Source organism: Schistocerca gregaria, chromosome X, assembly GCF_023897955.1.
Source record: "Schistocerca gregaria isolate iqSchGreg1 chromosome X, iqSchGreg1.2, whole genome shotgun sequence".
In the NCBI taxonomy this organism is placed as follows: domain Eukaryota; kingdom Metazoa; phylum Arthropoda; class Insecta; order Orthoptera; family Acrididae; genus Schistocerca; species Schistocerca gregaria.
Genome location: NC_064931.1, coordinates 684,860,070 through 684,882,670, shown reverse-complemented (window position 1 = coordinate 684,882,670; position 22,601 = coordinate 684,860,070). Strand labels below are relative to the sequence as shown.

General features: G+C 40.7%; 1 protein-coding gene across 2 annotated transcripts in view; it reads right to left on the bottom strand.

Moving 5' to 3' along the window:
• Positions 1 to 22,601, bottom strand: part of LOC126299069 (serine proteinase stubble-like) — a 318,959-nt gene that overhangs the window by 138,711 nt on the left and 157,647 nt on the right. Inside the window, exon 1 of one of the 2 annotated variants that reach the window (XM_049990737.1) lies at positions 15,751 to 16,211. The exons of the other annotated variant lie outside the window; for it this stretch is intronic. Within the exon in view, the coding sequence (XP_049846694.1) occupies positions 15,751 to 16,147 (397 nt within the window). The 5' untranslated portion in view covers positions 16,148 to 16,211. Of the gene's footprint in view, positions 1 to 15,750; positions 16,212 to 22,601 lie in introns of those variants that run through there. 2 annotated transcript variants of the gene reach the window in all.

Below are 22,601 nucleotides of genomic sequence, written 5' to 3'. Positions count from 1 at the left end.
ATGGTTCAAATGGCTCTGAGAACTATGGGACTTAACATCTGTGGTCATCAGTCCCCTAGAACTTAGAACTACTTAAACCTAACTAAACTAAGAACATCACACACATTCATGCCCGAGGCAGGATTCGAACCTGCGACGGTAGCAGTTGCGCGGTTCCGGACTGAGCGCCTAAAACCGCTAGACCGTTTCACACGAACAGTACCTTTTTTTACATCCAGTTTCCTAAGAAATAATAATTTTAGTACTACAAAGAATATTTACACGATTTATGTGAATTGGCAATGTGAGTAAATAATACTGACTATGAACTAATTAAGCTCATGCTGGCAGTATGTTGTGGGAAACTTTAGTAGAGAATGGCATTCCTCAGCGGTTTAAGGTCAATCCAGAGTTCATATGCTGACAACAATATCAAGATATGCGGCGGCTTAACCATTAATACAGGAATGAGAAGAATCACACACGGAGTCAGACAAGGACGTCCTTTAGCGACCACATTATTTAACCAATATGTAAGTAACATTGTCAATAAACAATCAAATAAAATGGAAGTTTCCTACACATAGAGACGTATGGTATTTACCTGACCTGTTTCTGTAGATGACCGGGTTATGCTCGTGACGCGGTAGGCGTCCTACAACGTGCTGCATGGCCCCTAACCATATAACATACTGAATGAAGTACTTATATTTAGCTATCTGGGCAGTGATACATCTTACGCTTATGATAATGATCCTGGAAAGAAACTACAAAGGTTCTTACACGTGTCATGTACGATTAAAAAAACATTCCTGAACAAAAGGACACAATACTTAAATTGTAAGAGGAACAGTGAGATAAGAGAGGAACTCCATGTTATAGGAGTAACAGAAAAGATGCAGCAGTATAGAATGGAATGATATTGCCATTTATCACTTATAGTTCAAACCTGCACACCGAGGCAAACTTATGACTACAGACCCAACGGCGAAATATCTGGACGACCACGAAGAAGATAGTGCCATCAGCTTTAAATTGCTCGGTTTCGGAACAAGCAAAGATGTCTAACCCGAAAATGTATATAATAATAATAATAATGATGATGATGATGAAAGGTAGTGAAATGGTGGTAAGAGTCATAAATTGGCAGCAGTGGCTGCGGGGTAGTCCAGCACGAGTTTCTCCCTCCCGCTGATGCTCCGGGCCAAAGTTAGTATCCGGAGCAACCGCGGGGGCGCAGCCACAGCACTACTTTAATCTGTGTCATCTGTCACACTCGTATCTCCCGTAAGCCTCGTCGAGAATGAAGAAAGATTGGCATTAGATCAAACGGTGCCGTGGAGGAGATCTTTAAGGAAAACGTATTTCCAAGGCTCGCGCGTAGTACTCATTACCTCGTGCTGATGATGATGAGTCCCATACTCCGTTTACCGAGCGTAGGGGAGCGACGCGGGAGACCCGCGCCGCCATACTAGGCAAGGTCCTAGTGGAGGTGGTTTGCCATTGCCTTCCTCCGACCGTAATGGGGATGATTGATGATGATGATGATGAAGACGACACAAACACCCAGTCATCACGAGGCAGGTGAAAAATCCCTGATCCCGCCGGGAATCGAACCCGGGACCCCGTGCTCGGGAAGCGAGAACGCTACCGCGAGACCACGAGCTGCGGATTGGTCCATATCAGAGATGCGCCCGAGAATGGGCGAGGTGCTGTCGTAAGCAGGACGAGAGAGCAAGAAGCAGGAAGCGAGCGTCCGGAGTAATTAAGGTGACTCGGAATGTGGAGCGCTGAAATAACGCCGTCGCCTCGTTACGGCCTAACACTACTATGTATGGCGAGTAATTTCTGACAACCAGAAACGTCTCAAGCTATTCCTGTTTAAAACATGTAGTCTCCGTTAGGAGATAAACAGTTCCTAATGTAAATGTGTAGCAATGCAGATATATAATCTGTTGGAAAACATTTCTCCTATAGATATGCAACTCATCTCAAATAATAAAGAAATCTCTGAGTTCACCCAACCGATGTCGCTGTACGCTAGATGCAGAGAAAATTATAGTGACGTTGACGTCTTTAAATCACGGTTGCTACAATTTCGTGTTATGGAAGTAGTACTTCACAATGAAGGCTGTCTCACATCTTCGAAGACGATTGTATCATCAGTAAGTGTGGTAAGTGTGATGTTTCTCTACAAAGACCTGCAGATATAAGGTGGGGGTAAAATGAGTAATTTATTTTGCGAATATTGCTCACGTCACAACCAAATGATCATATAGAATTCAGGAAACAAAATGAGGTTCTCGTTTCAAATAGACTTCGTGATTTTATGAGATATGGCATAATGTTTTGTCTACATAGGAATATGTTATAGAATGTCATATACTTTCAGTGTCAATTCGTACAACTTTACTCCACCATTCACAGCAAAAACCCAAAATACGCAGTTTCTGCACAAGTCAGCAGGATGCTGTATATTGTTTTGCAAAAGACTGGAATATTTTTTTAAATGTCCTTATCAGTTCTGGACTGTGTTATCGCTCAGTGTCATACGACTATTATGATTAATAACGAGTAGCAGCTGCCTGTGGCGCTTGTCAGTGAATTTCAGTCTGCTTCAAAGCAGATATTATATTTCAACAAGAGAAGACAAAGTGTTCGTCGAGTTTAGCGTCAGGCTGATACTTTACCCGAATTTTTCTAACGGGACTAGCAACTCTTACTTTTCTGCCTCGCTACCATTTGTTATTTTCACTTTCACCCCTACAATTTTCACCGTACAAGTGAACTATATCGCATCTTCAGAGTATCTGTTCATCCTCGTCCTTTGCCTGTGGATCTGCGTGTCCGTGAAGCACACAGTATCATGTTCTCCTGTGGTATGGTACTAGAAGGCAAATGGTCTCAGTGTATTAATTTACATCATACTCTGTGTCTCATCGTAATGTGCGTGTCAGAGATCACTTTCCAATGTTTGGATGTTCACACCATTCCTAGTGTGGTAACAATAACAGATTACAGGTGTGTGCGCAAGTTGTTATCAATATAATGATATTTTCACACTCTATACGGGTGAAGTATGTATGAAATGTAGTAGCTTCCTAATTATCCTAGTTATTTCATTGAAGATACATTCTTGAAATTTTTGAAGTAGATTTTCTTTGTATTATTGGCAGCCTTGGTTTCACTATCAGCCAATTATGCTATCACCACCAAAAATAAGTTAGTCATTATAAAAATAAAGACCTTTTACATTATCACTGCTCTAAATAAGATTAGAAGGGCTTACCAGTTGTAATAAAACCGTTCGCATAGAGAAAACAGATTTACGTTTCTCTCAGCTCAAGATTCTACTTGGTTCACTTTGTTACTGTATAAAAACCCAATAACTGCAACTCTGTGCTAAACGAAATTGAACAAAATTTCTAGCTGTAAGGTTTTTAAATCAACCCATAACAATCAGAGAATTATACCTTCTAATGGAATCTACTATTATGGAGTCTTACTGATTACTAGTCGTACAACAAATTTTGAGATCAACTCTTGATATAAATGATATAACGGCTTGTTTATTGCATTTAGTCTCTTCTGCATAACAGTCTTCATTTCATACAGGACGTCGTGCCTTACCCAAATGATAATCATTTTATCTTTTTGTTTTGTTCTACCACAGTACAGACGTAACACATAATTAGGAGGCCTATGGACTTCTTATCATTGTATGACTAATAACAGCAAGACTCCATAATAGTGGATTCCAGTAGAAGATGAAATTATAGTTTGTACATACACACGCAGTTACAAGTTAACAGGCGTAGAAGCGTAGTTTGTTTGCTGTTGAGTGAGCGAGTCAGCTCGGCCTACCTTCGTGACAAACGCTCCCCGGCCTGTCTTTCTCGAGCGAACACTAATGGCGTCACAGAAGGCAGCGCGGCTGTATAAGGACGATAAGAGCAACCAAAAGACACACCGTACACTGCGAACATTCCCAAGCCGCCATCCCCGACGTACCTCCTCCTGCAATATGCTGACGACACGTCCTACCAAGCAACTCATAATTCCCCTGACACAAATTATATGTTTTAACCATTGTTAAATACAGTTTTTGTAACCTTTGGCTGAAGAGCAGCTTTAGTCCGCGTCCTCTGTCAGCCCGCTCCCGAAGTGCGGAACTGAAATAACAATAAAGAAAAAAAAAAAAAGATGGTCACCACTTGAGGATGGCCGAGGAGTACTCGGCCGAAAGCTCGTGGATTTTAAACCAGTTGCGCTGTTGGACGCTCGAGGGTATGTTGTGTGGAACATCGATAATGTGTTTCCCCTGTGTGGTTATGTTTATTACTAGCTGACTACTTTATTCGGGCCTCATTTCATCTATGGGGATTTGAAGCCACTGCGTGCTGTTGCCAGTGAGGTCATCAGACGTGAAAGAAAATGAGGAGTTTGGTTTGCGTTGCGGTTGTGTTACCGAGGGAATCGTTCCGATATTTTGCATATGCGGTTTGTCAGGATGGAAAAGTTAATGTCGATGGCTGAATTGGGACATGAACTGGCATTCTTTCGAATATGAGTCCAGTGCTTTACGAGAGTGCATCTCCCGCATTACTGCCTCCTTGCTGCATACGAATTACACTGAGATCGTTGAGTGGAAGATGGTGCAGCAGAATTCAGTGCTTTCATCAATCAGTGCTTTACGAGAGTGCATCTCCCGCATTACTGCCTCCTTGCTGCATACGAATTACACTGAGATCGTTGAGTGGAAGTTGGTACAGCAGAATTCAGTGCTTTCATCAATAAAATAGCTTAAAAGAAAACGAGATATTAGCGATTTTCGACTTCATGTGTCAGTTTCTCAGTATATGTCACATTTTGTGGAACTTAATTTTGCTAACATTATGTATCTTATCCAACATACGATGAAATAATTGGGAACAGTATATTTGTTGTTCATTTGTGAACTGAAGGAATGAAATTCATTTACTCCCAGTGAGATGTCACATAGCATAACAGTGAGGAAAGTGATCTGAATAGGTAACGAATGCTGTTGAAGGACTAACAGACTAGCTACACGACTACAGATTGTTTGGAAAATATTGCATCTTTTTCATCCGATTTTTAACGTTCTTTAGGTAAACAAAATTTCTGTGAAGAATCTAAATATACAGGATGTTGTTCTACGTCAAATCACTGTTCATTGCCACAACGGAAGACAGCAAAACACTATTCGAAGGTAATGAGGAAAACGTAGAAAATGGAAAGGGAAAATGACAAATCTGGTATTATTGTGGGTATGACGCTCTAGAGTCCGCTGACTCTTGTTTGTTTTCTTACCTCCTATGTCGTCCAAAACCGAGAGTAACGCGTTCTTAACGTTAATTAAATTTGCATCTAACCGAATTCAGGCAGCGTTGAAAGTAAAAGGAAGCCTCCACTCACTAAGGCAGCGGTTCTAACGAGACAAGGAAGTGCACATCGTGCTCTTAATCAAAGTCAAATACATCCTCAGAAATAAGAAGAAGAAGCAAAGAAGAAAGAGGAATGAAGATTATGGCTTACCCACCCGTCGACAAAAAGTCATTAGCAACAGAGCACAAGCTCATGCTGTACAATGATCATGAAGAAAATCAGTCACGTGCTTTACAAATGAACAGCTTCGGAATTCTTCTTAATCGATTTAAGAGACCACGGATAATCTATATCTTGATGGCCGGACGGAGATTTAATCCAATAAGTTAATCACTACATGCCCTCGCTCGATCACACGCACCCTAAGCGTTACATGTTACAAGAAGGTCATCCATTTTAATCTTGTTGACTTTTACTATTCTGACGATAAGAAACAACATAAAGTTCTTTATCATTAAGAGAATTATTACAAAGACATGAGTTAAGGAGGACAGGAGTGAAATCAGTTGGCCTTAATACAAGAGAGTTGCAACTTCCTACGTTAACACGTGAAGCTGTAACATTCCAGGAAAATGTATGCCACTCTTCACGTAAAAACGTAATATCAGAATAAAGATCACTTTCTGGTTGTTTCTGGACGATTCTGAATATCGCAGTGGTGTATCCTATTATACAGCTTATGTCACTCAAACGCACTCTCTTGTCGCATTAAAGTATTGTCGATATCGAACTCATTACTGCGTTAGATCATTACTGGCAAAAGAAAAATATTAAATCCGTCGTTATATTCTTGAGGAAATCACCCACTGTTTTAAATGTATACTGCTATACAAAACCAAAGTATGATGATACACTCTAAGATCCGATTCTGTGTAGTATTCTCGAATACATCTTTATTCAAAAATAAAGGAAAAATATAGCACTTTGAAATAAAATTGAGCGTAACTGGGATTTATGTCGCTATCAACTCAGTGCGACGGGTGGAGCGACGTTTTCGCAGTCATTCAGTTATCAGTAACAAGTAAGGTCCTAATAAAAATAGAATGAAAACTGATGCTATAGAAGATTTTAACACTGAAGGGGAAGTCTCTGAAAATCATTCTGCTGAATTAGCCTTCTTTCTTCACCTTCGGAAAAGACTACGTATCACAAAAATAAGAGCATAAAATATGAAACACGTAAAAATACGGAACCATTATTGAACTAGTATTGCTATTTGTATAGTTAGCATCAAATTAAGGACTTAAAAAAACTATGTATCGGAATGACAGAACGTTCAGTATAACTTATATGTATATAACAATTATTAATAGTAAATGGAAAAACACAATGTTCTGCACAATTATGTTTATTTGGTCGCCAACGGACTTTCGTCTTCTTAGGTCATTTTCAGATGACAATTGAATGTTGCAAACGCAGATAAAAATGATGTGTGACTTACCCAAAAATTACTAGCACGGAAGACATGAAAATGACAGAGTTCTTACCTAGAAAAACATTACATTTTTGTCACATAATAATATATTAATTAAAAAGGGGAACTAATGTTTTTATGTGGAGGTATATTTAGCTGATGAAAATTAAGATAACTTTTCAATTTGAATCCAGTATTTGTAACAAGAAGTTCATGTAACAAATGGGAGAAAGGAAACTGAGTCTGGTCATTTTGTACGTAAACTGGCATTCTGTCCCACATATTTCTTGATTTCCAGTATTTCCAGTAGGGTCATTATTGTGTTTTTCGCAATAGAGTGCAATACTTCACATTCTGCATTACATGAAAGATGATCAGCAAAGGCTGAATGTTCTTTCAACCTTTGCTTATCTAGTTTTAAACGAAAACCATTCATATGATGTCGTATCCTTTATCCCGTTTGTTAAATTAAGTTCTCGTTACAAATACTAAATTCAAATAGTAAATTCATCTTATTTCTCATAAACTGTTAAATGTATCTCCACATAAAACCTTTGTTGCCCCCTGTTTTTGGTTAATGCAGTTAATTCTACGGATAAAAAATGCAATGTTTTGCTGTGTAAACACTCTACGTCGTTTCTGTATCTTTTGTACAAGTAATATCTATGCAAGTCGTACATCATTCTTATCTGAGTTTGCGACTGTCAGTTGTCAAATGAAGATGGTCTAAGAAGCCAAACCTTTTTCACGATTAAATAAATATCATTTTGTAGATCATTAAGAAGCGTTTTTTATTTGATATTAGTACCATGATCTGCCAAGGACTGACGGAAAATTCAGTTGATGTTAAAACGATTATTTCTAAATTCCCTCGTAGTATACCAGAACTAGAAGTGGACTCCAAACAAAGTTAGTCCATTATTTTTCCGGTTCCCTCTATAACTCCTAAGAGCCGGTAAATGGAGTTTGTAGATAGCCTGTATACAAAGCAGTTGGTGGTGCATCTAAATTTAAAAAGTAAAAATAGAGATATCTAGTGTTTATCGTCCCATGACGACTACGTCATTTAAGACGTAGCACACTCTCTGCAAGTTCAAGAAGGAGAGGGAAATCTAACGCATTATTTTGAAATGAAAATTTTTGCATTTGCTTTAATCTGTCCTGAGAAACCCCGGAAAACCGACATCAGGATGGAGGTACGGGGATACGAATCCTGCTCATTCTGAATGAGCGACCAGTTAACCACTGCAACAACTCGCTCGATTCCCTAGGCTCTGAAAATATTTCTGTAGTCCAGCGATTGCACTAGACAGCTTCATTAAAACTTGGGAGAACACGACAGTGATTGAATCTCAGAGGATCCTCGCGAATTCAGCTCGTATGGATAATGGTCTGCAGGTCAGTCCCAGAAACAGTTTTAACGTTGTAGCAAATTTCATTTTACTACAAGTTCAATACTGTATGACTGCAAAATCGCCACGGATAAGTTGACGTTTCAGGAGCATGTAGTGTTAATTTTTCTTTTATTTGGTCGCTGAGGGTGTTACAGTTGATGGTCAAAATCTCAGGAAAGTTAGCGGAGACGGACAATCTGTTACGTCAACCACTTATGATGAATGAATTGTTATCGGTTGTCCGAAGACGTAGGCTTGCATTATGATGCCTAAACCTGAATCGCTGTGATTCTCAACAGACACTGATCTGTGTGGAATTAAGGTCATGTAACCCTCTGCTCGTTACAGCTGAAAGTGAGGAGCATGCGTTCTTCTATGCAGTGCTCTGAGTTCTGGAATGTGGAGTGTTGAGGTTCAAAGAAATGAGCCTGACGTCCTGGATAGTATTTTGTGATGATTCACATAGCTATGAGGAGGTGTTTTCATTCTCTAAAAAGACAATATTAGGTCGCGGGAAGAATGCATAGTCGGGCAGTTTTTGAAAGAGTACAACAGTCTGGTATCTTCTCTTCAGGATATACCAGCGAGAACTGAAACTGCTCGCCGATCACGATTTTAACGATGTACGACGTCTTTTTGACGATTTTATCCCTAATAACTTGATCAAGTTCAGTTATCCACCTTGGAATCAAATTGAGTTCTATTTATGTACGTTAATAAGCTAATATTGCCTCTGAAAACTGCTGTCTGGTTCAGTTCCTTCGTCTGGAAATGGCCTCTCCGTTATACTAATTCAAACATATGTAAGATTTAAACAGAAAATTTTTATTCTTTTTTATTGACTGCAATTATTTTTAGTTTCTCGTCATTTACGACGGCTAGTCTACTGATATTCGTGCCCAAACGATTTGTGTTTCATGCAAGGTGACACCATTTTAAATAACAAAATTTTCGTATTGCTTGTATGAACGGTAGGAGAAAACAACTAATTCCTTTTCCCTATGGTAGAGATAGAATTCTGGTATTTCGGTTTGGAATAGAAGTTTTCCGTGCGCAGAAAAAGTGTACAAAACCGATCTAAAACTTAAATCATCAGAGTCCTACACATTTTTAACATTTTAGCCCATTGTAGTGAAGCAATAACTTTCTGTTTGGAACCGAGATAAGGAATCGATGCTGACTTATGACTGAAACTGCTCAATAAAGCAGTTGGAGTACCAAGGGTCAGTGATAATACGACTAAAACGAAAGACGCACAGTCAGTTGAAGCACACCGCCAAACTGACAAATCAGAAAAAGGCAATAAAATGTGGATTTTTAAAGTCTAACGTATCGTAACAGCACTGCTCTGCAGTTTTCTGGAGTTACTGCTCCGCCTGGGAGGCATTACCGTGAAAGCAGGACGAGCGGGAGCAGTAATTTGAAGGATTCATTTGTTGTCAATAATTATGTCATCCGATACTGAGTGGGGAATAGCAGCAGCAATAAGCATACTTCAACAAAATCAAACTGTTCCATTATAGTACAGGTAACGGAAAACACATTTCTCGTAAAATAAATTCTGCTCTTTACTCGACTATTACGTTAAAATATGAGATGAATATTTCAGGCTCCCAACTCATGATCTGGGTTACATCAGCATATTCCTTTAAAGATCTGGAATACTGTACAGTGAGCTATATCACTAAATAATTGCCATATTAATATAACAACAAGCAGAAAATCTGTTCTGTGACCATTCCTTTTCTTCAAGTTGTTACAGTCGCAAGTAACAGAGGGCCAATATTACAACAAATAAAGTGTGAAGCGCCCAGGGACCATTTATTTTGTTTACTTTTTTATACAAACTCACGGCTTTGCATAATATTCTGAGTCGGGTTTAGGGTAGGTACCCATACCAATATGATGCCAATTTTAATATTTGTATAAACATCAGACCGTATCGTACCGATAGTTGAATAGTTTCTGAAGTCATTTGCCGTCGTTTGTCAGCAGAAAAATGTCTTAATCGAGTCATTTCCAGTAGCACGTGCAGCCTTGACTGTGGTGAGGCCTACACGTTCTCCGCAGCAACTGGTAGGATGGCAGCCAATAGTTAAAGGATATATCACAAGCGCCAAAGTAGGGAACAATTTGGAACAACGCCGAGTGAGAGTGTCCCTGCGTTTCTCTAAATCAAATAGTACAAATACCACTAATCTTAGATACCATGGTCCATGTTGGACGTGAGGTGCCACTAAAAACGTCTCCAGAAGGAAACAGTTAAGGTAGTAGTTCCGAATACAGTAAAATGCTACTTCACACTACCTGTAACAAGCGGTACAGAGCCTTCCTTACTTGTGGAGGACCTTTCAACGATGACTTTATATCTTGAAACCCCTCTAGGGCGTTACGTGCACTAAAATCATTCATACCAGAAAGTCAACTAAATTCGTTTGATATTCTTATGTGGTACTGAATGCTTAATTGTGGTTAAGACACCACTCTCTGTATACATTTATAAGCGAATATAAATATAACATAAATGGATTCCTCTACCACTTCATGCTAGAATAATTACATCTAAAAGTGTGAAAAATCATGAAGATTGAGTTTCTTACTACTGTTACTTACGTAACATTTAGTAAAATGTTGAAGCGAGAAAGACACTATTGAAACAGAACGGAAGCTGCACACTTTGTAATCAATATAATGCGCTTTTAAGGACTAGAATGTTTACACATTACTGACACTGTGGGAGATTACCGAACGAGAAGCAGGACATTGTTTTCTAATAAATATGTATCAGTGGAACGAAAGGCAGTTTGTGTGCTTTTCTGTCTTAAACACTGAGAATACTCAACAGTAACCGCCTTATGAACGGTATGAATGAGAGGACAGAGTAAGATTAAATGATACTAATAAAGGTAAAAGAAGAAACATGTACGAAATTTATGACATAAGTATTTGAAAAAATATCACTACCTAGACTCTTCATTTGCAGCATACACAAGAATGTATGTTAAAACTATTGTGATTTCATAATTTTCTAGGTAGCGAGAAAGTTAGCTGAATAATGAGTTTACATGGCGCTATAGGTGACATATGACAACGTAGCTACGTGTGATAATGGCGTCAGCGATCTCCCATGACAGAGGCACCGAGGTTTGAATGACACGTGTAAAAGTCGCTTCCCGCAGTGAAATCCAATCACCCGCGTGTACCTGCGGTTCTCTCTGAGCTACAGAAACCTGCTGGACTGAGCAAATAGATGACGTAGCCTCTACAACTTGTCGCTAACACAGTGGATCAAAGAGACACAAGAAAGCACCTAAAAACGTAGACTTTGCGCAGACAAATGGCTTCCACATATTTCTATATCATGCGAAAAGTTTCCGGAATTCACAATAGCAATTCGTCGGAGCATGTTACGGTCGACCTTGCAGTCTGTCATTCAGCGAGTGCAGAGGGAAGCTGAGCTCGGAGAAATATCCATAGTCTTGAAACAAAATGTCTGCCAGAAACAGAAAGGAAGACTCACATCAAATAAACAACGTGTCACTGTTTGACAGTGACATGTCTAAGAGTCGGTCATTTACTGCAGATTTCTGCATGGTAGCTCAAATCACACTCCTGTCACCTTCGTACGTTTCCCATGGGTTCCGGAAACCGTTCCTGGCCAACGCCTTGACTGTTGGAGCGAGAAAGACACTGGCTTTATTTCCTATCTTCGTCGTCAGAACTGAAAGATCTCTTCATAACACAGCTACACGGCTGGCAACGTAGAAAGCATCCGTTTGTGTTTGCCTTCCCGCACGAGGGCGTGCTGGAAAGTAATGCCTCCGATTTTTTTTTAATGTGAAAACTCTGAAACCTTTTTAAATAAAACTAACTTTATTGACGTTCTAGATCTTTATTCTTCATGTCTACAAATTTATTTCTCAACATACTCAGCGTAGCGATGGACTCTTTGCTCCCAATGAAAAACCTGTTAGTCGATGCCGTCACTGTAGCACGTTCGACTTCGTTGTCGGAGCTATAGCCTCACCTCTGCTTGCACCACTTTATTGGCATGAAAATGAAGTCCTCTAAGATGTTCTCTAAGTTTTGGAAGCAGATAAAAATTGAACGGGACTAAGTCGGCACTGTTTGGAGGATGACCAATGACAGTCAGTTCAGGTCGTCGGGTTGCTGCAGATGTTGCAGCGCTCGTGTGTGGTCTGACGTTACCATGCTATGGACACTGTTTCTCTCAGCATAGTTACGTTACACACCGCCACGTTATGCGCTACAATTTGGAGCCCTATAGAGCCAGAGTGTTGCAAATTCAGTCAGCGAAGTGGGAAAGTCGTTCAAGTAATATGACATTTTATATCTCATCCGTTATTGAGGCTGGAATAATAAATTCGGAGGTATTACTTTTCAGTACCCCCTCGTAGATAAGAAGATGACAGAAGATTGTTGATAAAACCTAATGTGGTCTAAACTACAACATTGTTTATGTGTCTCGCACCCACACCAAATACAGAGTGTAATGGGCATAAGTGCGAATATTATTATGTTTTTATGTCTTTTTCGGACCAATAATTACAGCTATTACAAGTCATATCCTTTCAGGTTGGGTAATACGTCCGGGAACATGTAGCAAGAGCAAGCCTTTAATGCTTATTTCCCTCTGGGCACCAGCTCAGCTGTTGGAAGTGTGGATGTGTGGACGCAAAACGGTTAGTCTGTACGGACAGGCGTTGTTCACTTCGTGGCTGAGGCACGGCCATGCAGAAAACATCACTGTCGTAAAGTTTGTGACGTGTCTGTGGGAAGACTATTCAACACACAGTAAAAAAAATAAAAAACCAACACAATTACGTCGGTTCATATTAAGATATTATATATAATATCTTAACTCTCATTCCCTTTGCACCTTATATAACTGTCGGGGGATAGTGAACATATACAAAGAGGGGCAGCATACATGGTCAAAGATTTCTTTGGTACATGGGAGATTGCCACAGAGGTGCTAAAAAGACTCAAATGTCACACACTTGAAGATAGACGAAAACTATCTCACGAAAGCCTGCTTAAAAAGTTTAAAAAAATGGTTCGAACTGCTCTGAGCACTATGGGACTTAACTGCTGTGGTCATCAGTCCCCTAGAACTTAGAACTACTTAAACCTAACTAACCTAAGGACAACACACACATCCATGCCAGAGGCAGGATTCGAACCTGCGATCGTAGCGGTCGCGCGGTTCCAGACTGAAGCGCCTAGAACAGCTCGGCCACACCGTCCGGCAAAAAGTTTAAAAAATCAGCATTAAGTGAGAATATATGAATATATTACAACACTCTACACATTGCCCCCACAGACTAACTACAGCGTGCAGAAAGGGATTTAAGCTATCATTCTTCTACGTTCCATTTGTGAATGGATTGGGAAGAACCCTTAGTAAGTGGTACATTGGGAAATACACTCTACCATGGATTTTACAGTGACTTGCGAAGTATGAATGTGCATGTAGGTCTGAGTATACAGACAGGTCTGATGCGGTAAGAAAATCGAGAAATATTTTTTTAATAATGTCGCCGGGGAGAACGACAGTTCAACCCCCGTCCAGCCACCCAGACTTAGGTTCTTCTTGATTTCCTTAAATCGCTTACGGGGGGTAGGACGTCAAACGGGACGACTTGGAGCAGGAGAGGCATCACAGGACATTTTAATTTCCAGTGCCTATACTTTTACAAATAAATTCATAAAACTTTGTCAGCATCACCAGAAAGTATTCAGGATTCACACTCATTACAGTGGAAGTTCGAAAACATAACAAAATAATTTTTTTTACGTGAGAAATTTCATCATTTTTTCACGTACTAATGACTGCATTTGCTGCTATAGGTACACTTTTCATCATAAGTTAGAGAGATTCTTCGATGAAATTTGCACATCATACATATCATACTCACAGGTGTATGAAACTCTAGAATTTATTTAATTTATGAAAAAACGAATGAACTGTTATATTTTAAACCTCATGTGTAGGAAAAACACAAATTTTATAGTTAATTACCTCAATTTTTACCAGATTTTTTAAATAGATTTCGAAAATTCTAGAGCTTCATACACCTTTAAATATGATTTGTAAGCTGTGCACAATTCATTGAAGAATCTCTCTTACTTATGAAGAAAAGTGTACCTATAGCAACAAATACTGCCATTAGTAAGTGAAAAAAAGGTTGAAGTTTCACATGTAAAAAAAATTAATTCGTTATGTTTTCGAACTTCCACTGCTATGAGTGTGAACTCCGATTCCTTCCTGGTCATGCTGACAAAGTTTTATGAATTTTTTTGTAAAAGTATACACAGTGGAAATTAAAATGTCCTGTGGTGCCTCTCCTGCTCCAAGTCGGTCCGTTTGACGCCCTACCCCCCTTAAGGCAAATGCTGGTAAGGTTCCTTTGAAATGACACAGCCGATTTCCTTCCCCATCTCTCCCTAGTCCTTTTTTTATGTACTGGCTTTCGGGATGTGACCATACAGCCACCTCAGTAGTGGAATGTCAAGTGTGACAATGTAAGGACAATAGAATGCACAGTCTCCGAGCTGAGAAAACTTCCAACCCGGCCGGGAATCGAATCCGGGCCTCTTCGGGTAGCAATTCGCTGTGCTCACCGCAGCTGCCCAGGTGGACAGTAATCCGGGCTTGTGCCTCGTCTCTAACGACCTGGTCGTCTGTGGGATGTTGAACAGTAATCTTCCTTGAAACTTCCTGGCAGATTAAAACTGTGTGCAGCACCGAGACTCGAACTCGGGACCTTTGCCTTTCGCGGGCAAGTGCTCTACCAACTGAGCTACCCAAGCATGACTGACGCCCCGTCCTCACAGCTTTACTTCTGCCAGTACCTCGTCTCCTACCTTCCAAACTTTACAGAAGCTCTCCTGCGAACCTTGCAGAACTATCACTCCTGAAAGAAAAGAACTTGCGGAGACATGGCTCAGCCACTGCCTGGAGGATGTTTCCAGAATGAGATTTTCACTCTGCAGCGGAGTGTGCGCCGATACGAAACTTCCTGGCAGATTAGAACTGCGTGCCGGACCGTGACTCGAACTCGGGACCCTTGCCTTTCGCGGGAAAGTGCTCTACCAACTGAGAAACCAAACACGACTCACGCGCCGTCCTCACAACTTTACTTCCGCCAGTACCTCGTCGCCTGCCTTCCAAACTTTAGAGAAGCTCTCCTGCGAACCTTGCAGAACTAGCACTCCTGAAAGAAAGGAATTTGCGGAGACATGGCTTAGCCACAGCCCGGGGGGATGTTTCCAGAATGAGATTTTCACTCTGCAGTGGAGTGTGCGCCGATATGAAACTTCCTGGCAGATTAAAACTGTTTGCCGGACCGAGACTCGAACTCGGGACCTTTGCCTTTCGCGGGAAAGTGCTCTACCAACGGAGTTACCCAAGCACGACTCACGCCACGTCCTTTGCAAACTCCCATTTAAAGGGTAGTTCGGGAGCTGGGCCAGGAGTGTCCTTTTCCGGTGAGTTTGTCGGGAAGAACAGAAATAGCTCTGGCTACTACTCACTCTTGCCGAGCATGTCGGCGAGGCCGTCCTGGAAGCCGCGCGGGTCGTCCGCAGTGACGGCCTGCGAGGCGGAGGCATTGCCGGCGCGGCTCCAGAGCGCGCGCACCAGCAGCTCCTCCTGCTGCCGCCTGCTCAGCCCGGCGAACGACGTCGCCGCCGCCGCCGCCGACGAGCGCCCCTCGTCCTCCGGCTCCGCGAAGTTGACGGGCTCGGAATCCTCGACGCTGAGGCTGCGGCCGCCGTCGCCGACGGACGTGACGACGCCGTTGGCGTCGCCGTCCATCTCCCGGCGGAGGCTGTTCCCGGAGGCGGCGTCCGGGAAGCGCAGGCCGGAGGCGGCCGTGGCGGCGGCGAGCAGCGCCAGCAGAGGGAGCGCAGCGCGGCGGGTCTGCGGCATGGCTGCGGCCTAGCGCGACATTGCGGCGCGCGGCGCGCCCTGACTTTCGTCCGCGCCAAGTGGGACAGTGGGGATGCGCGCGTGGAGGGGCGGGTTTCCTTTCGTCTGGCCGCGCACTTTCTTCTTCTTCCTCCTCTTCTGCCGCTGCCGCTGAGGCTGCATGCCTCTCGGCCGTTTCGTTCACCGAGCGGCGGATCATTCGTGACGTTTGATCGAAACGACCTATCCTTGGCTTTGGATTCATTTTGCTCGAGGCCACGTCAGTCGAGTGTCAGTGATCAGTGAAAATTATAACTGCATAATATGCTTATAGACCAATTTTACTGTAAGAATACATTCTTTTCTTAACATGTTTTATAAAACCAAAATTGTTTTTAAAACTGTAGCAGCTCTTGTGCGTCGGCGCGTATCGTTCGTCTTAAGAGGATACTGTCCTCGTGTCAATCAATTTACACGTCCCACGTAGAAGTTTGGAGTAAATATATGGGATGTGTAGGATAATGGAATGTAGTCGAATTACGTTGGGTGATGTTGAGGGAATTAGATTAGGAAATGAGACACTTAAAGCAGTAAAGGAGCAAAATAACTTATGATGATCGAAGTAGAGAGGATATAAAATGTAGACTGGCAATGGCAAGGAAAGCGTTTCTGAAGAAGAGATATTTGTTAACATCGGGTATTGATTTTAGTGTTAGGAAGTCGTTTCTGAAAGTATTTGTATGGAGTATAGCCATGTATGGAAGTGAAACGTGGACGATAAATAGTTTAGACAAGAATAGAATAGAAGCTTTTGAAATGTGGTGCTACAGAAGAATGCTGAAGATTAGATGGGTAGAACACATAACTAATGAGGAAGATTGAATAGAATTGGGGAGAAGAGGAGTTTGTGGCACAACTTGACTAGAAGAAGGGATCGGTTGGTAGGACATGTTCTGAGGCATCGAGGGATCACCAATTTAGTACTGGAGGGCAGCGTGGAGGGTAAAAATGGTAGAGAGAGACCAAGAGATGAACACACTAAGCAGATTCAGAAGGATGTACGCTGCAGTAGGTACTGGGAGACGAAGAAGCTTGCACAGGATAGAGTAGCATCGAGAGCTGCATCAAACCAGTCTCAGGACTGAAGACAACAACAACAACAAGAACAGGGTATTATTGAGTGGATATCTGTCTGACGAATTTGAGAATGTGTGAGGGATGAAGTTTTGTATGACAGGAGTCTTCATTTATGTAAAATGTTTTATAAAATCAAAATTGTTTTTAAAACTGCAGCAGTTCTTGTGCGTCGGCGCGTATCGTTCCTTTTAAGAGGATACGGTCCTCGTGTCAATCAATTTACACGTCCCACGTATAAGTCTGGACTAAAGATATTATGGGATGTACAGGGTTTTATTGAGTGGATGTCTGGCTGACGGATTTGAGAGTGTGTGAGGGATGAGGTTCTATATGACAGGGGTCTTCGTCATTTATGTAAAAGAACGTACCACTTCAGTGAAACGAAAACATTAAGTCAAACCAGGCGTCTAAACATGAATCTGCTCACGGTATTCATGAAGTCTTACTTATTATGATAATTACTATCGACTTCGTGTCATCTGCTCACATCATTCTTCCAATTCTCTGTCTACCAAGTGTGACGTTCGACAACTTAAGTTTTTCGAACGCGCTCAGTGATACTGTCAAAAGTCGTATATGCAGTGTCTGAGACGCATTATTACGTAATTTTTATTTTGTTACGATATTTAATTACGGGTTTAGTAGCAACACACAGCATATTCGTAGATCGTTAGTTGTTAAATGTCGCACTTGGTGGACGCACAGTACGAATCATGTGTGCAGATGACACCAATTCGATAGCAATTATTACAGTAACTTTGTTTTAATATCTGAAGTGAATTCATGTTTATGCGTTTTCGTTTTCATCCCTCAACCACCCACCCTCATCCGTGTGGGGCAAGGGGGATGAAATAACAATTTGTTTTTAGTCATCAGTCTTTACGTATCCATTACCCTTGCCCATGGCAATATACATCTACTTATCACTTCATTCTTCTCTGTGTAAATATTTTAAAGAACTACAAAATCAGTCTTTTACCGTTGAACCGCCGCAACTTACCATACATATTTGAGAAAATATTCAGTTTTTTTAACACCATGTAAAGAGCTGGTATATGCTTTGCATTTTTAATATCGTTTGACAGAAGAGCGGGATCCCACCCTCATCCGTGTGGGGCAAGGGGGATGAAATAACAATTTGTTTTTAGTCATCAGTCTTCTCACTGTTTTGATGCAGCATGCCACGAATTATTCTCCTGGACCAACCTTTTCATTTCAGGGTAGCACTTGCAACCCTAATCATTTACTGCATATATTTCAATGTCTGTCTTCCTCTACATTTTCCACCCTCTGCAGCAATCTCTAGTAACATGAAAGTAATTCCCTGATGTCTTAACAGATGTCCTACCATCCTGTCCCTTCTTCTTGTCAGTGTTGTCGATATAATCCTTTCTACGACGATTCTGCTAAGAACCACCTCATTCCTTACCTTATCATTCCACCTAATTTTCAACATTCTTCTGTAGCACCACATCTCAAATGCTTCTATTCTCTTTTGTTCCGGTTTTCCCATAGTCCATGTCTCACTGTCATGTAATGTTGTGCTCCAAACGTACATTCCCAGAAATTTCTTCCTCAAATTAAAACCCATGTTTGACACTGGCAGACTTCTCTTGGTCAGTGCTAGTGTTCTTTTCATGTCCTCCTTGCTCCGCATACAGAGCTATGAGAATTTGTTCATCTACGCTTCTGTGAACCACGTCCCTTCCACTGAACAAGTGCTCATAGCACTTAAGGGATGCACCTTAGAGCCCATGTTTAGTGAGCATTTATTTCTTGTTTCGGTCAATACTACCTTCTCCCAAAATATGGAAACCATAGAGCTTGCGGTGGAAGGGATGTGTTGCACAGCATCGGCAATGAACAAATGCTCATAGCTCTTAAGGGTTGCATTTTATAGCCCATTTTTGCTGGACTTCTATTTCTTGTTTTGGTGTAAAGAACCTATTCCAAATTTTTTAAAACGTGATTCTCAAACACCCTATATACATGGAATGTGTAAATATGGTTGACACGACTACAGTGTCCTCTCAAGAGTAAAGGTATGGAGTTATGGACTTCATAATGAAGTGAGAAGAGCTTCAGTTTTAAAAGTAATGCTGTTTTTATGAAATACTTCAAGAAAAGAAAGTATTCGTAAGAGAAACCTTTCGAAAATTCAAATTGCGCTGCTGTATAGAGGCCACACTTCGATGGCGCAGAAACTCATAGCGTTGAAGACAATTTTTAGAAACTGAAATTATGTATTTATCTTGACAAGATAAGGGCCATCAGCCCATATCTTATATCCAGTCAGGCATTACACACAATTTCCGTCACATTCATTACGACAGGAATGTTAAGAGATGTTTTGCAACTAATATAGGATCTAATCTTTAGAAACAATTATAAGATAAGTAGAAACACTAGAAGCAATGTTGTTCTTGCTGTTGTGGCCCTCCGTCTGAAGTCTAGTTTCATGAAGCTCTATCATGCGCAAGTTTCTTCGTCTCTGCATAACTGATGCAACCTACTTTCATTTGAACCTGCTTACAGCATTCAATCCTTGTTTCTCTCGACAATTTAAAACCCTTCATTACCAAACAGACAATTCCTTGATGCCTCACGTCGTGTCCTATCAACCGATTCCTTCCGTTAGTCAAGTTGTGCCATTAATTTCTTTTTTCTACAATTCTTTTCAGTATCTCCTCCTTAGTTACTCGATTTATCCATGTAATCTTTAGTATTCTTCTGCAGCACCACATTTTAAAAGCTTCTGTTCTGTTCTTGTCTGAACTACTTATTAACAATAACAATGCAATTCTACACAAGGCTACACTCGAGCCAAATACCTTCAGAAGAGTCTTCCTTACACATAAATTTATATTAGATGATAACAAATTCCTCTTTTTCAGAAATGCTGCTCTTCCTATAGCCAGTCTGCTTTTTATATGCTCTGCTTCGGACATCGTCAATTATTTTATTGCCCAACAGCAAAACTCATGCTCTACGTTTAGTGTCTCGTTTCGTAATCTAATTCCTTCAACATCGCTTCAGTTAATTCGAATACATGCCATTATCCTTGTGTTGGTTTCGTTGATTTTCATCTCACAACCTCTTTTAAAGACACTATCCATTTCGTTCAGCTGCTCTTCTAAGTCCTACAGTCAATCAGGGTAACTTTTTACCAAACAGGGTATCTTTGTACCACTTACCACTTTTATTTCATGTGGCTGATGCTCCACCTACTTGCTTTATTTTGTGTTAAAAGTAACAATTTTATTATCTCTGTGGTTTCTTCTTAGTATTTCAACTGTCTTTCAAACTTCCAACAAGGTCTTAAGCTTGTGGTTATCCTTTACTTGCGTTAGCTGTGAAGAGTGCTTCAGGCGACAATGATTTAAGTTGAACAATTCCAGGTCGATACAAATATCTTGATATTCCCACGTAAATCTGTAGTAGTGAACTAACACTGTTTGTTTTTACTCCTTATTAACACCTGATATCATTCTGGCACGATCTAAACTTACCCAGAACATTAGATTTAGGAGAAAGCTTTTTTTTTAAAGACTGATCTAAGGTTAACTAGAATGACAGTGTAACTTTGTGCCAGCAATAAAATTAAAATTGAAATTTTACTCTAATAGGGCATAGTTAGCATACAGTTCCACTTTTACAAGCACTCAGTAACTATAGATGAGAAACGTTACATTGTCGGTTGCGATGTATAATTTATTTTGCGTCCAATATTTTCAAAAAATGGTAAAAAGTAGTACACAGTTACCCCGATTGATTGTATGCTTTGTCTGACAGAATTAGATCATCAACAAATCTGTTTGTTTTTTCTATTTCTTTTCCTTCTCCCTTCGTGACTTTAATGCTGCCCACGTAAAAGACGATTTGTATAGTAGAGTTTCAAACTAAGAATTTGTGTGACTGAAAATATAGTAGTGTCAAGCTCACAAAAAATACTTGTTAAACTTTACACAGTAACGTACAAATGCCGAGGGCGCTTCGTGATACTTTCAGCAGAGTTTCAACTATATGCATGATCAGATCTTACAATACACAATCATGGAAGATAGGACACTGTTATAGCTTCCGCAAATGAGCAGCTAGCCACTGAGATCATCGGTGCCAGAAGGGATGCAGTGGAAAATGGAAAACAATATAGTTATAGACTTGTCATGGCATTAAGTTCCAGGGACAACGTCTAGGGAATTTTCAGCATTTACATTCGATTTAGCATAGTGTAAGAGAAGGTAGTTGTTAGAGTGTTGACAGTTTCATCCACGAAATGCACTTCCTCTATTAGAAAGTACGTATGTTAATCTACATTACTCTTACTATAACACGAGACGTTAATAATGTCCGTTATGAGTGCCTTAAATTCTCAAATATAAGACACACGCTTCGAACACATTGACATCCAGGACAGCGAATACATGATGATATGCCGTTAAGGTTGTACGCCTGAAACAGTACCAGATGATGGCCAGCCTCTGAAGTGAGTTAGGCAGATTCCATTCTCATTCAGACATATGGTAATCTGGCATAATTTCCGCCCCAAATCCCCGAGTCACAGATGTAAATGAAATGACACTATGGTAATACAGTTAGGAAACCTCCTTTCATAGTCATCTACGTCTTTACTTCGCAAGCCACCCTACGATGTCTGGTGTAGAGTACTTAGTACCTCTGTCATTTCCTCCTTACTCCTATTTTTTGGTAACTGTTTGTAGAACTTTTCCTTTCTTTACAGTTGGTGTTTAGCGTCTCATTAAATCTAGATCATTACAAATGGAGAACTAGCTCAGTAACTGAAGGACACATGTCACTTCGATGAAATCTAAGTTTGTATAGATCCATTTCTCTACATTTTATGTGTGAAATTACATCGTCTATGCAAAAAGCTTTATTCCTGGCATGTAAGAGACGGAAGCGCAGTGACTACGGTGGCAGCTTGAACGGGCAACTGTAAACAAGTGTATTCCACCTATTCAGTTGTGAGCAGACAGTGTAATGTAGTGGACGTGCAGTCGTAGTGTGTCAACATTATTTCGTCATAAATCGTTATGGAACGACGTCTCTAAATCGAGTATCGACGAGATTCTCCATAATGTTTTGAAGAAGAGAAAATCCCGAACAAAAAACAAAAAACGATGATGCGTGGACGCCTGCCGCGACTTGAATGAAAAGGATAATGCGGACAGTTCTTTTCCAGAAAAAATCATCACGGATTACAATATTGGTTGTTATAAATACGAACTTACCACAAAACAGCAAAGTGGAGAAATTCACGTGAAGAGTCAACACCTTGCGACATAACCGACATTCAAGCCAATGTGACGCGCAAGTT